Below are 14,720 nucleotides of genomic sequence, written 5' to 3' on the forward strand. Positions count from 1 at the left end.
ATTGTAGTTGTAAATAGTAGTTATAAGTAGTCTCCTTTTACAAATTTAAAACAAACCAATCCCACCAAGGTGGTCATTCTTAAAACAGGCCTGATAGAACTAGGAACTGTAATTAATAATAATTGAAATATCAAAAGAACTAAAGTTGAAAAGACGCATCTGTGTGACTTGATAAGTAATACATGTAAACCACACAAATACAAGAAATAAAGAAAAACAAGAGTTCTTTTCCGACCAAGCACCAGCAAACATCAGCAGCATTAGAAGCAGAATTTGTAGAGAGAAAGAAGAGAGAATAAACAGTTGTTAGCGTAGCCGTCCCGTTCAAGTTTATTGCTGCACACATCCCTGCTTTGGAGCAGCGTCCAACCCCCAGCTCTTTTCAGAGCCCTTACGAGTTGATTTCCGATCGACGCTTGCTTCCTCCACCACCCTGCCCATACAGTCCACTAACAAAGGAGAAAGTTCCCTCCCAGTCCGAACAGTGCATACCATAGAACTAAATCAAATTCAATAAAGGTTTGATTAAAAAACAGATGGTTTCTACTGTGACTAAATCCAGCATTCCTACTAAAAAATCAAATGATGTGCCTAATCATTTATTATTAGTTCAGGGCAAAAAAATACAGTCTGTTACTATGCTTTTACAAGCGGGTTCAAATGCACTTTTGGTAAGCATCAACACTGATCTGGTAACATTAGTGTGCATCTTTAAACTATTGAAGAGGCAATTTACTTTTGATTTAATTTAATTCTTTTTACTTTACAAATACTGCACCAATCGATTTTGAAGCACCAAGTGGTTGGAGTTATCCCACTAAAGTCTGTTTTATTCAACACCTAATAACATGTCTATCAAAATACATTCCGAACCCCACCCCGTTCTAACTTCGCCCGCCACCGTCTCCACCGCCGTCATCCGTCCAGCTGCATCCGGAGAAACTCCTCCACGAACGATGCCTCACCAAAGTCCTGGTCGACCATCAACTCCTCGACCAACCGATCGGAAATGCGCGATACCGTCTGCCAAGGCTCCTCGAAATGGTCATTCAAATAGACTGGATTTTCCGCCATCCGTCGAAGGGTGCGCATCCGATCGCGACACACTTGCTTCTTGAGCTGGCCGTACAACTCCTGTCGGCGCTGTTGGCGTTGCTTCTGGGCCACCTCTTCGGCCAGATTGATGTGCGATTGGACTTCGGGAATGCTGCCCGGTTTCGCTGCCACAGGAGCGACCCGTTCCTCATCCGGAGGTGAAACGATTTCCAGATACTGCATATTACGCGAGTAGTTGACTTTCTGCTGCCGCGGCCCAAGTGGCTGGGTGCTAGAAGAGAAGAAACAAATATTCGTCTCATTAATTACTAAAAGACCCATTTACATTCGTTATTCCATTTTGGCAGATGTCGAAAGCAATGCGGGCAAGAGAAATGGATCTTCGTCCGGCCTTATTGGCTACGAGGAATTTCCTACTGTAATTAATAGCGAGATGTGCTTAGGGCTGACAAATTTGCGATGAATCCGTTTGAATTTGTTTTTCCATGCACCAGTCCTCTCTGTTAGCTACCTACATAAGTATAGCGTTAACAACGTGGTTGCATCAATTACGTATTTCTTATTAATAGAATGTGGTCGGCGAATAGATTCTTTTTTAATTTTGGGATATTAACGTGAAGCAAAAGCTACCACTATAGCTAATGAACCAACCTACGGAGACGGAGGTTCTTTACACTTCAAGAGCAGATCGTGTAAACTATCATGCGTCTACATTGATGAGCGTTTTAGTAAAATAATTGTATGCCTTATTACGTTGTTTTCCTTTTAATAATTGCACGTATGTCTCATATGGGTTTTCGTCAATATTGAGACAACAATGCTTCCCCATTATCAATTGGCATCTACTTTCATAGGGGAAATGGATGTAATGTCGGCCTAAATGCCCCTAATTTGGGCTCATACATAAATTTAGTAATCGACTAAATTTTCAATAGCGACCAAAAATATACATTAGTACCATCCCAATGCCGAGTTCATCTAGATAAAATTGATAAATAGCAGATTTTTAGCGATGGGCCCATCTTAGATCCATAGGCCAACATTAGAGCCATTTCCCCTACTATGTGATAAAACTACGAACTCTGATCATCATAAATGTGAAAACAACATCCACTGAAAATGTAGTTTCGTTATTTCTCTGAAAACCATATCGTAAAAATGAATATCTTTCATAAAACACATCTTTCATAAATGTTCCGAAACATTCACTCTGAAAAATCGTCACGTCCGATTTACGTGAAAATATAGGTGGTTTTCGTCCACCTTATTTTTCACGTAATTTTTACCGAAATTGCACGTAGCCGACCAAAACTCAGCTTCGATTATCTACGTAATTATTCAGTAGCTGATTTCCAAGTAATTATTAAGACCTGATTTTCACGTACTGCTTACGTGAAATCGAGGTAAAAACAACTGGAAAACTGGTAACTTTTACGTGATATTCCGTTTTGTTTAAAATGCCTTTCAGGTAGTTTTTACGTGAATTTTGAATGAGGATAATGGAACTTATATATAAACGCAGTCAATATTATGCAATTTCATCGAACAGATATAAATTCTACTTATTTAAATTGATACTTATATCTACTCATTAAATTGCAAATTATTGACTACTAAAAATGAATAGTATAGTTATAGTTAATGTTAATGAGATTTTTTTTATTTCTATTAGAATATTAATAACTGTTGCAGACTCAAAATACTGATGGCACCGTCTGAAATTATAAAACTAGAAAAAGGCTACATATAAAGGGTGTCCACGATGAAATTGCCACACACAAAATTGATTCGCAAAATTCGAGTTTTCATCCGATTGCCATCAAATTTTCAGGGATTGAGAAATAACTATTAAACTTCATTTTACCATTTTACTCGTATTTTATTTACAGTCCATACGCAAATGCCCGCACCTTGGCCTTAACCCCGGCCATAAGATTCTGCACAACCTGTGAATCAACCGTTTTTTGCATGTAAACCCATACTTTCTTCAGTTCCTCGACTGTCTTCACTACCTTAGGTCGTTTAAGAAGGTGCTGCTTCATAATTGTCCAGTACTTCTCGATGGGGCGGAGCTCCGGAGTGTTGGGAGGGTTGAACATTTTCGGCACGAAATTGACCTTATTGTCCGCATACCACTTCAGCACGTCCTTGGAGTAGTGGCATGAGGCCAAATCCGGCCAGAAGATTGTTGGGACGTTGTGGGCCTTCAGGAGAGGAAGCAGCCGCTTCTGGAGGCACTCTTTTATGTACACCTGTCCGTTCATCGTGTCCTGGGTCACGAAAGGTGCACTCCGCTTCCCGTACGTGCAGATGGCTTGCCAAACCAGGAATTTCTTCGCAAATTTGGACATCTTCTGAGTGCGGACATGCTCCGGAACGCTGAACTTATCCTTGGCCGTGAAAAACAGGTTGCCGGGGATCTGTTTGAAGTCGGCCTTCACATATGTTTCGTCGTCCATGATGCAGCATTCAACTTTCGTCAGCATGTTGAGGTACAACTTCCTGGCACGGGTTTTGGCGGACTTGTTCTGCTTCTCGTCGCGATTAGGGGCCTTTTGTACCTTGAACGTTCGAAGCCCAGCCTTAGTTTTGGCCTTCTGGACAAAACTTCGGCTTAGGTGCAGCTTCTTATCCACATCCCTAACGGAGTCGTTCGGATTTCGGTTGAAGGCCCCAACTACGCGGTTGTGATTTTTGGTGTTGTAATGAATACTTTTTCCTTCACTTCTGGGCTTCCGATCGGTGGTCAACCGTTCCTCGAACCGCTTAATCACTCGCGACACCGTGGAATTCGCGATTCCCAACGTTTTAGCGATGGAACGATGCGAGAGATCCTTGTTCTCGTGATGAATGCGCAAGATTTTATCACGCACGAGCTGTTCTTTCGACTCCATTTCCGCGAGTTTTGATCACAGGACTTTAAAACTTGCAGGATGTAAATAATGCACTATGAACTAAATCCACCCAAATTTTCATTAAATTCTACCCAACGGTTAAAAAGTTAGAGCAATTTCATAGTGTGGCAATTTCATCGTGGACACCCTTTAATCATAAATAAATTAATGTAAATGAATCAAATTACCGTCCAATATTTGTAGCAAGCTGCTGGGAAATTTTGAATTTTTGAGCTGTTCTTCCACCACGCTTGGTGACGCCATATTGACTTTTTTTGCGTACCTGAAAATCACGTAAATCTCGTTTCGCGGGAATATCGAATCCCCAAACACACAAACACAAATACAGTAAACCTATTTACGTGAATATACGGTCGATTTCACCAACATTTTTAGTGGACATGACGTGTAATGAAGATCAAAGTTACTAACGTCACGAAACATTTGAAATTTCCTAAATACAGATCAGTTACTTGATATTTCACGTAAATCGGACGTGAGGATTTTTTAGAGTGTTCGTTTTTCCTGTCATCTGGTGCAATGCTAGTAGGGTAGAGAACTACTTCGGCCTAATCGCCCATTTTGGGTCTATTGAGCAGAAAACTTCGAATAAATCCATGATTTCAGAGTTCGTCAATTCAATTATGCGTTTGGTACGATACTTTAGTTAATAAGCTACGGAACGAAGTCAATGAGAACACGTGATATGAAGGTTTGCACCCATTATTCCCAAAAACAAAAGAAGCGCTCCGACCGAATCAATTTTTTTCTTCATCCGATAGGCCGAAGTGAATTCATTGGCGTTTCAATGGCGTTGCAATGCGTTAGGCCTAGTTTAGAATCCGTAGGCCGAGTTTGGCGTCAAGAAGCAGTGTTAGACTTTTGACAATATCTCAACGATTGGTTTCTCTTTATCAAATCTCACGGTACATACGGAGAGGTAAATAAATTTGGAAGCCATCAGTAATAATAACATTCCGTTTTGTGCTAAACTACGCTTGATTAAGAAAGACTAAGTGCGGGTTGTACTTAATAGGCCGGAAATGGAGTAGTTAATGTTGTGATCTCAATCTAAGTAATCCACGAGTTCGTAGTAACCACTGTTAGTTTGTTAGTCAAATAAAACTTTCATTCGTTTCCAAGCATTTCCAAGCGTTTCCAAGCATCCAAGATCAGGGCCCAGAACACTGGACATAGCACAAGTTCAAGTTGAAGAAAAGTAGATCCGGAGCTCCCACCATGTTAAGAAGCCCAATACCGGAAGATCGGAACCATGGCGGAGGCAGTTCAAGCGAAGGTGCAGGATCGACAACGCAGAGGACCCATACTGTTGGAGACGGTGTGCGTGCTAGCGGAAATGTGCGATCATTTGGCAATTCCATGAATGTTCCGGCCATTGAGAAGCTGAAGGGACGGCAGAATTACACATCGTGGGCGTTTCTCATGAAGATGAAGCTGATTAGAGAAGGCACCTGGAAAGCGGTCAAACCTGCGGAGGGACAGGAACCTGATCCGGAGCTGAGCGATCGAGCGCTGGCTAGAATTTGTCTGAGTGTCGAGAGGAACATTTTTAGTATCGTGTAAAAGGCTACTATTTACAGCATCGGATGCGTGGAGCAAGCTGCAGAAATCGTTTCAAGACAACGGGCTGATCCAAAGATTCGGTTTGCTGGACAAGCTGACCGTAGTGAAATTAGAAAATTGTAGCTGTGTTGAGGACTACGTTGACGAGCTTGTGTCCATCACGAATGATTTGAGCGAGATCGGATTCGAGGTGAACAATCAATGGTTGGCGTCACTGTTGCTAAAAGGACTGCCGAAATACTACAACCCAATGATCATGGCTTTGCAATTATCGGGAATCGAGTTGAACGTGGATCTCGTTAAGGCAAAAGTACTTCAAGATGTGCAGTGGCCGCTGGACTGTTCTGGCGAAGGAGCATTCTATTCGAAGCAGAAGTCGCGGCGTCCGAAGAGTGGAGCAGATAAGAAGGAAGGTACGTGCTTCAATTGTAACAAACCTGGGCATTACGCGGCCAAGTGTCCCCAGAAACAAAGTTCATCAAAGTCAAGAGGGAAGGCTCTGTGCGCTACGCTGGCGGTTGGTCGTGGAGAAGAAGAAGACTGGTACTTTGACTCCGGAGCCACTCCGCATATGACGAGGACGATGAAGAATTTTGTGAAGCAGGAAACTTTTGTACACTCTATCGAAACGGCAAACAACCAAAGCGTGAAATCAACATCGAAAAGTCTGGTGAAGCTGGAGTTGCAAGAAGGTTCAATCGAAGTTCAGGATGTATTGCAAGTTCCGGATTTGGCAACCGACCTTTTATCGGTGAGCCGAATATGTAAGAAAGGGCTGAGTGTAATTTTCACGGCTGAAACTTGCGAGGCTCGTGACGAGGATGGTGATGTTATCGCTTCTGGAATGGAGACCGGAGGCTTATACCGACTGAACACGAAGAGACCGGAATCCTCTTACTTGATAACTGAGTCCAATATCTGGCACAAGAGGCTTGGGCATTTGAATCAAGGCAGTTTGCGGAAACTTGTTGCGATGGTTGATGGCATGGATTTGAAGAATGAATTGAAAGTGGACTGCGTGGCATGCCCAAAGGGTAAGCATGCTCGAGACTCTTTTCATTCTAGTTCATCCCGAGCAGAAGGTATGCTGGACCTTGTACACTCCAATGTGTGTGGTCCAATCGAAGAAGCCTCGTTTGGAGGGAACCGTTTCTTCGTTACCTTCGTCGATGATGCGAGTCGAAAGGTTTTCGTTTACTTCCTGGAATCAAAGAGCCGAGTAAAAGATGTTTTCGATAGGTTCAAGGCCATGACGGAACGGAAAACTGGACGAAAGTTAAAAATATTGCGTTCTGACAACGGTATGGAGTACATGGTGATGAAGAAAACATTGGAGCGAGACGGCATTATTCATCAGACGTCCTGCTCCTATACACCGGAGCAGAATGGCATCGCTGAGCGCATGAACCGTACGCTCGTGGAGAAGGCGCGGAGTATGATCAATGATGCGGGACTGTCGAAGAAGTTCTGGGCGGAAGCAATCTCAACCGCCGCGTATTTGTTCAACAGAAGTCCATCACAAGCGCTGCAGATGATGACACCAGAAGAAGCGTGGTCCAGAAGGAAGCCGAATCTAAACCATCTGAAGATATTCGGTTCCAAGGCAATGGTCCATGTGCCGAAATCGAATAGAAAGAAGTTTGATTCAAAATCCGTGGAAGGCATTTTTGTCGGGTATGCGGAGAATTCGAAAGGATACCGGATTTATCTTTCGGAGAACGATGACGTAGTAACCAGTCGAGATGTGATCATTATCAACGAAGGTCGAGCAGTGATGTCAACCGAGAATACTATCCCAGAGGAGCAAGATACGGAAGGACCGACTGAGCCTGATGATCTGATGGAAGGTGACGGACGCTTGTACGGTTTCTGAGATTGAGCATACTGATTCGTTGAAAGGTCCGTCCAACGCCGACTGGAGATATGCGCCTGAATCAGCGCTCCCACCGCAACAAGATAGACCAGCTGGTAATGAGCAGCGTGTGTTTAGGCGCAGCGGTCGGGAGCGCCAAACCCCAGGCAAGTATTTGGATTTTGTATGTTTTAGTCCATTGTCTGGCCCCGTTATTTCCTCACAGTGTACGGACGAGCATATTGTTGTTGATGATCCCACGAGCTATCAAGAGGCGATGAAGCGTCCAGAACGTGAGCACTGGATTGCGGCCATGAAGGAGGAAATTCAAGCGCTTGAACAGAACGAGACGTGGACGTTGGCTGACTTCCCGAGCAAAGTCCAGCATCAAAATGACAGCAAATTGAAATCAAGTTTTGATATCAACATCAAACTGAAATCCTAATTTGATTTCAGTTAATGCAATTGACAAATTTTGTTTTCATTTTACTGTACATTTGCTCTTCAAAAATATGTTGTTGCGGATTTGTTTTCATTGCCTTAGCATAACATCAAATTGAATACTTGTTTTGTTATCAACAGGAAAAATGGATATCAAATTGAGTTTCTAGTTTGCTCTCACTGATATCAGAAATAGTTTTCAATGTGATGTCACAAGAAGATTTTTTTGCTCTCAATTTTGATATTTTAACCGTTAAAACGACCAAAACGACAGCAACCTGAGTAATCATTATCAGCGAAATCACAACATCAAATTTAGATTTCAATTTGATCTCAGACTTTGCTCGGGTTACCGGCCGATCGGAAGTGTATTCGCAACAAGTGGGTGTTTAAAACGAAGCGTGGATTGGATGGAGCAATGGAGCGATACAAGGCACGTTTGGTGGTCAAAGGATGTTCTCAGCGACCGGGAATTACGACGAGGTTTATTCGCCGGTGGTCCGTTACTCCACCATTCGATATTTGCTGGCATTATCTGTGAAACACGACCTGGATGTGGATCAACCTGAAGGCTTCGTGAACAAAAGCAGCATGGTGTGTCTGTTGCGGAAAGCACTCTACGGCTTGAAGCAATCCAGCAGGGTCTGGAACAGCCAGTTCGACGAGGCGTTAAAAGATTTCGGACTTACACGCTCGGATGTCGATACTTGCTTGTATTTCAAGTTAGAAGGAGGAAAGATGCTTTTTGTGACCATCTATGTTGATGACTTCCCCATCTTCAGCAACGACCCTCAGATGAAAATCAAGCTGAAGAAATTTTTGAATACCCGTTTTAACATGAAGGACATTGGTCAAGCGAAATTCTGCTTGGGACTGAGAATATCCAGGGATAGGCGAAATGGTAAGGTTTGGCTTGACCAGCAGCATTATGTGGAGAGCATTCTCCAACGGTTCAACATGGCGAACTGTTGTCCAGTTTCGACTCCAGCTGAACCTAGCTTGAAATGTACCGTTCAAGGAGGCAGTTGGCTGTTTGACGTACTTGGCGCAAGCGACGAGGCCTGATATAAGTTATGCTATCAATCAGGTCAGCCAATTTTGCAGTAATCCTGGACAATGCCATTGGACTGCTGTAAAACGGATCATGAGGTACCTAAAGGGCACAGCTGGACACCGGCTTCAGTATTGCAGAGAGGAAGTTTCCCAATTGGTCGGCTATACAGATGCGGATTGGGGAGGAGATCTCGACACGCGAAAATCGACGAGTGGATACGTGTTCACGTTCATGGGCGGAGCAGTTTCGTGGAACGTGAAACGACAGCCGACAGTTGCACTCTCATCGTGTGAAGACGAATATTTGGCGCTTTCAAGGGCCGTGCAGGAGACTCTCTGGTGGCAGTATGTTCAATCGCAAATTTTCGGGCAGCAAGTCATTTCAATTCGACGTGACAATCAATCCGCTATCTGCGTGGCGCGGACCCAAGGATATAACCTCCGGACCAAACATTTGGACATCAAGCACCAGTTTGTGAAGGACACTTTGGGTCGTGGAGTCATCGACCTTGCGTACGTTAGCACGAAGGAGCAACCCGCCGACGGTCTTACGAAGGTTTTACCAAACATCAAACTGGAAGCTTTCAGAACATTAATAGGACTCGCAGCTTAGGAATGAGTGTTGTGATCTCAATCTAAGTAATCCACGAGTTCGTAGTAACCACTGTTAGTTTGTTAGTCAAATAAAACTTTCATTCGTTTCCAAGCATTCCTCAAGATCAGACGTCTTTTATTTCACTACATTTACAAGTGTTAACCCTATTACGCCTTATTCGTATAATATACAAATTCAACTTCGTACAATCAAACCAACAACTGCGCTTTTTGTCTCCTAAAGTGCGGATTGTGTGTTGGAGATGGGATACTTTTTTTCTTGAAATATTTTCGGTCTGACCAATACATGCAAGCTACCATAATAAAGCAAATTCCTGGTCGCGGTGGTTTTATGCCAGAGAAAAAAAAATACATACAAAATACATAAAATATAAAAAGCAAATGATATCAAATTACCGTTCCATGAGTGCTTCTTATTTGCCTTTAGCCTTACCATTTCTTGTACTACAGATAGAGGGATGGATAAAGCACAATTCTGACTAGCAAGGTTCATGATAAGCCTTTTTAAATTTTTTTTGTCATGTTTATCCCTTCCAATGATAAAGTTATTGTACGCACAGAGGACAAACGAAGGGAAATTAAACACTGGCGGAGACGGGAGATCGAAATCCGGACTGAAAATAATGGAATCGAATTTGTATAGCAAGCGGACTGTAATTTTATTCTTTACTGGTTGACGGTTACACGTGTACTGAATGGATTTTATGTTCTTCTTTACTCTCGATGCTCGCTCGCACAGCGGAAGTCGTACATTTCAAAAAACTTTCTTGAAACTGGGGTTCAGCACTCTCAATCGAGGGGTAGGAATGGCTCGCGAACATCCTCCCGGCCCTTGAGGCAGCTGCCTCAATCACAAGGTAGTAGAACCAATTTATGCACCGGCCGCTGGTATTCCATTTGTCCTCGACGAAGGGTCACGGTGCGTACGATTCCGTAGCGACCTGGATGTGTTCACCACACGAGCAAGATCCCAAGCTGCAGGAGGAGTATTCTCGTTCTTGATTAGAACTAGTTGTCCCGACGTAAGGTTCTGTTGTACTGCATGCCACTTGTTCCGAGGTTGAAGAGTGGCTACATATTCATCCCTCCAACGGTTCCATATAGCTGTTGTATACTGTTGAATACGTTGCCATCTATCCAAACGATTCTCTGGAATGTGGCTGACGTCGGGCTGGGGCAGCAGATTCAAAGGTTGACCAATGATGAAGTGCCCTGGAGTGAGGGCTTCACAGGAGTCGATAGATGATGACAGCTGGCATAGAGGCCGAGAATTCAAACATGCCTCGACTTGGCTTAATACCGTACCAAGATCCTCGAACGTCAAAGTGTTGTTTCCGACGACTGCCCTTAGGTGCTTTTTCATACTCTTAACTGCTGCATCCAAAATTCCACCCATATGGGGGGCTGACGGTGTGATGAACGTCCATTTCACCTTCAAATCACCGAGATATTGACCTACTGCTTCGTTGAACTTTTCGGACTGTAAGTACCTTCTGATTTCTCTGTCGGCACCCACAAAATTAGTGCCGTGGTCGGACCAGATATGATGACACAATCCACGACGACTGGTAAAACGCTTGAGAGCAGCAATAAATGCATTTGTAGACAGGTCCGTGACCGCCTCCAAATGTACTGCCTTTGTGGATAGGCATACAAAAACGGCCACATAACCTTTGGATGTCTTCGCTGCGCGTAGATTGCTGGTGCGAATAAGTATTGGACCTGCGTAGTCGACGCCCGTGTGAACAAATGGTCGAGTTGGCATCGTGCGGACACTTGGTAGGCTTCCCATTAACTGCGTTGAAGTTTTTCCTTTCATCCGACAGCACTGCACACAACTATCGACGAAGGCACGAACGACGGCTTGACAACCGATGATCCAGTTCCGTTGATTTAATGTTGCGATCATCAAGGTCGGTCCAGCATGTAGATTTCTCAAGTGGATTTCCGACAGCAGCAGCTGCGTATACCGATGTAACTTCGGTAGGATAACTGGATGACGAATGTCGTAAGGTTGAGCAGAATTCTGTAGTCGGCCACCTACCCTTAGAGTGCCACAGGAATCGATAAAGGGGTACAGTGTCTTGAGCTTACTGTTGTTCGGTAGAGTGGAATTTCGTTGTAGTGACTCTAACTCCGATCGAAAGGTATCCTGTTGAGCTGCTTGAGCCAGTTGCTGACAAGCGTCGTCAATCTCCTTGGGAGTCAACCCAAGTAACCAAAAGTTCCGCATTCAACGATTAAAATCACTTTCAAGTTCCGTAAAGTTCAAATAAAGTTCCGAATGAACCTTCAAGTTCCATAAAGTTCAAATAAAGTTCCAACAGAACTTTCAAGTTCCATAAAGTTCAAATAAAGTTCCGACAGAACTTTCAAGTTCCATTAAGTTCAAATAAAGTTCCGACCGAACCTTCAAGTTCCATAAAGTTCAAATAAAGTTCCAACAGAACTTTCAAGTTCCATAAAGTTCAAATAAAGTTCCGACAGAACTTTCAAGTTCCATTAAGTTCAAATAAAGTTCCGACCGAACCTTCAAGTTCCATAAAGTTCAAATAATGTTCCAACCAGGGCTGGCAAATGTCATTTTCAATGAAAGATCTCCCGCGATATTTACAGTGATACTTCTGTCACTATCATTGGATGAGAAAACGATGATAGAGATTTTCTTCAAAATCTCATCGAATTTTTTGTCATGACAGAACGGGACAGTGTTGTAATCATCGTAATTACTAGCTCATTTAATGCTATTAAAGTTACTTGTACCGAGGAAATCTTAATAATATATTCACTCCACCGATTACATACGGTTGTTTGCTTAAATTAATCTAAATCAGTTAAAAATTTTGATGGCAAAACCGCATAAGAATTATTATCATGAGTGCTTGATCATTGAAAAATGACAAGAAAGCTAATGATAGGTAGTTTCGTCTCGTGATGGTGAGAGGACCTCTTTTCTCATCGTCACATGACGGCCGTGATATTTACCAGCTCTGGTTCCAACCGAACCTTCAAGTTCCATAAAGTTCAAATAAAGTTCCGACAGAACTTTCAAGTTCCATGAAGTTCAAATAAAGTTCCGACAGAACTTTCAAGTTCCATAAAGTTCAAATAAAGTTCCGATAGAACTTTCAAGCCACATGAAGCAATCCTTACAAGTCTTTATTAGTAACAAAATTTAATGTACGTAAATATTAAATGATCAGTGGCTCGAATAAATCATAATTCTTATATTTATGCAGTGCATCAACATTCTATCCAAACATAAAAAAAAATCAAAAAGTAATTTCCTGGATTCGAACCCGTGTATTTGGCATGCGATCTACTAACGCTAACCACTGCGCCACAAATGTGTTGGAATACCATGCGGGCAAATACCAATTTAAAATTCATCAAGGTGTTGTGTTTCGTATGCAAGTCAGTCAGCTGGCACTGAAAACTCCAACAGTAGGCGGGACAACAGCTCACTTTAATATATTTCAGATGACGCAGCGGTTCGTGCTGGGGCTCTCGCGCAGAAGGACTGGGTTTAATTCTTCAAACAGCTCAAATTCTACTACTACCGCTGATAAATCAATACACATTAATACCTGTCTTTAGAAATAACTTTCATAAAAGTGCGAACTAAACATAGAATTGGTGTAGAGGACAAAAACCTTTTTTAATTTATTTTCTAAAAGTTCCGTTCAAGTTCCGCCTGAAGCTGCTTAGAATGCTCTTCAATTATTATACCGGAACTTTCAAGTTCTTATAACGACTTAAAAATGAGGCTGCTTAGAATTCTAAAGACCATCACCAACTAAGCTGCTTAAGCCACAAATGGCCTTTTATCAGAACTTTTGGTTACTTGGGAATGGTCCACTGAAGCTTTGAGTACCGTACAATTTAGCTTTGAGGTTCGTGGCAACTCGGTTGACCCAGCACAAAATGCGTCGAATACGATTCAAATCTGAGTAACGATTCAGCAGGAAGTTTTCTATGTCATAATTGCGGTTTGGCATGACATTAGTTGACAAACACGTTACTTTTGCCCGTCTTTCCAACATCTCTTCATCCTCAAATATCTCGTCTTCATGTGATGATACCCAGGTTGTAGTAGTTTCCTTGAGCCAGCTGGGGCCAGTCCACCAGAGAGCGTGGTTCACCAACTCGATCGGTGAAACACCTCGCGAAGCACAATCGGCGGGGTTTTCCATTGATGCAACGTGATACCACCGATTTCTTGGAAGAAAGTTGAGAATTTTCGAGGTACGATTAGCCACAAAGGTCTTCCACTTTCGAGGATGCGACGACAGCCATTGTAGAACGATGGACGAATCAGTCCACGCGAATAACTCAACTTTCAGATCCGAAAACGAATCCATGAGTCTTGTCATCAAGTCCACTAGCAAATCTGCTGCCAATAATTCTAGCCTTGGTAATGAAATTTGCTGAATTGGTGCCACCTTGGTCTTAGCAGCCACAATATTAACGCATACTTTTCCATCTTCATCCATAGAGCGAGCGTAAACCACGGCAGCGTAGGCCGCTTCAGAGGCATCTGCATATCCATGGAGCTGTAGCCTCCCGTCTTGATGTGAGATCCACCGATTGATGCGGATCGTTTCGATGTGGTGAAGCGTTTCTTTCATTTCGATCCACTCGTCGCAAATACAGGCAGGCAGCTGATCATCCCATTGCAGGTCATACAGCCAGAGGTGCTGGAAAAGTATTTTCGATCGCACATTCACTGGAGCGATCCACCCGAATGGATCAAATAACTTCGATGAATCGGATAATAACTGACGTTTCGTGTTTACACTGTTGATGTCGAATGAATCCTTGAAATAAAAAATGTCATCCTGTGGTATCCATCGTATCCCGAGAGCCTTCACAGTATCTTCTTCCTGCGGCAGCTTGATCGAAAAGATTTCCTCACTGGCTACAGATCCCAGGAGCTGACGTTCGTTGCTGTTCCACTTGCGCAGGTTAAAGCCTGCAATCGCCAGAACATCCCTGATTTTGTTCCGAAGATGTATAGCTTCCTCGATCGTGTTCGCCCCAGATGGCAGATCATCAACATAGAATTTTTTTGGTATTCGTTCTGCTGCTAGAGAAAACTCCTCCTTGTTATCTTCAGCGACTTTTCGAAGGGCAGCCATCGCTTGATACGCTGCACACGCTGTACCATATGTTACTGTTAGCAAGCGGTAATGCTCCAATGGCTCATCTGGATCACTGCGCCACAC

The 14,720-nt window shown here is 43.1% G+C and overlaps 1 protein-coding gene across 1 annotated transcript in view; it reads right to left on the reverse strand.

Moving 5' to 3' along the window:
- Positions 1–851: 851 nt before the first annotated feature.
- LOC135711202 (uncharacterized) overlaps positions 852–14,720 on the reverse strand; it is a 66,589-nt gene continuing 52,720 nt past the window's right edge. The window contains exon 4 of the mRNA XM_065233983.1: positions 852–1,327. Coding sequence (XP_065090055.1) covers positions 916–1,327 — 412 coding nt within the window. The 3' untranslated portion in view covers positions 852–915. The remainder of the gene's footprint in view (positions 1,328–14,720) is intronic.

Source organism: Ochlerotatus camptorhynchus, unplaced genomic scaffold (genome assembly GCF_037179485.1).
Source record: "Ochlerotatus camptorhynchus isolate MF236.1 unplaced genomic scaffold, CSIRO-AGI_Acam_v1.1 ptg000425l, whole genome shotgun sequence".
Taxonomy (NCBI): domain Eukaryota; kingdom Metazoa; phylum Arthropoda; class Insecta; order Diptera; family Culicidae; genus Ochlerotatus; species Ochlerotatus camptorhynchus.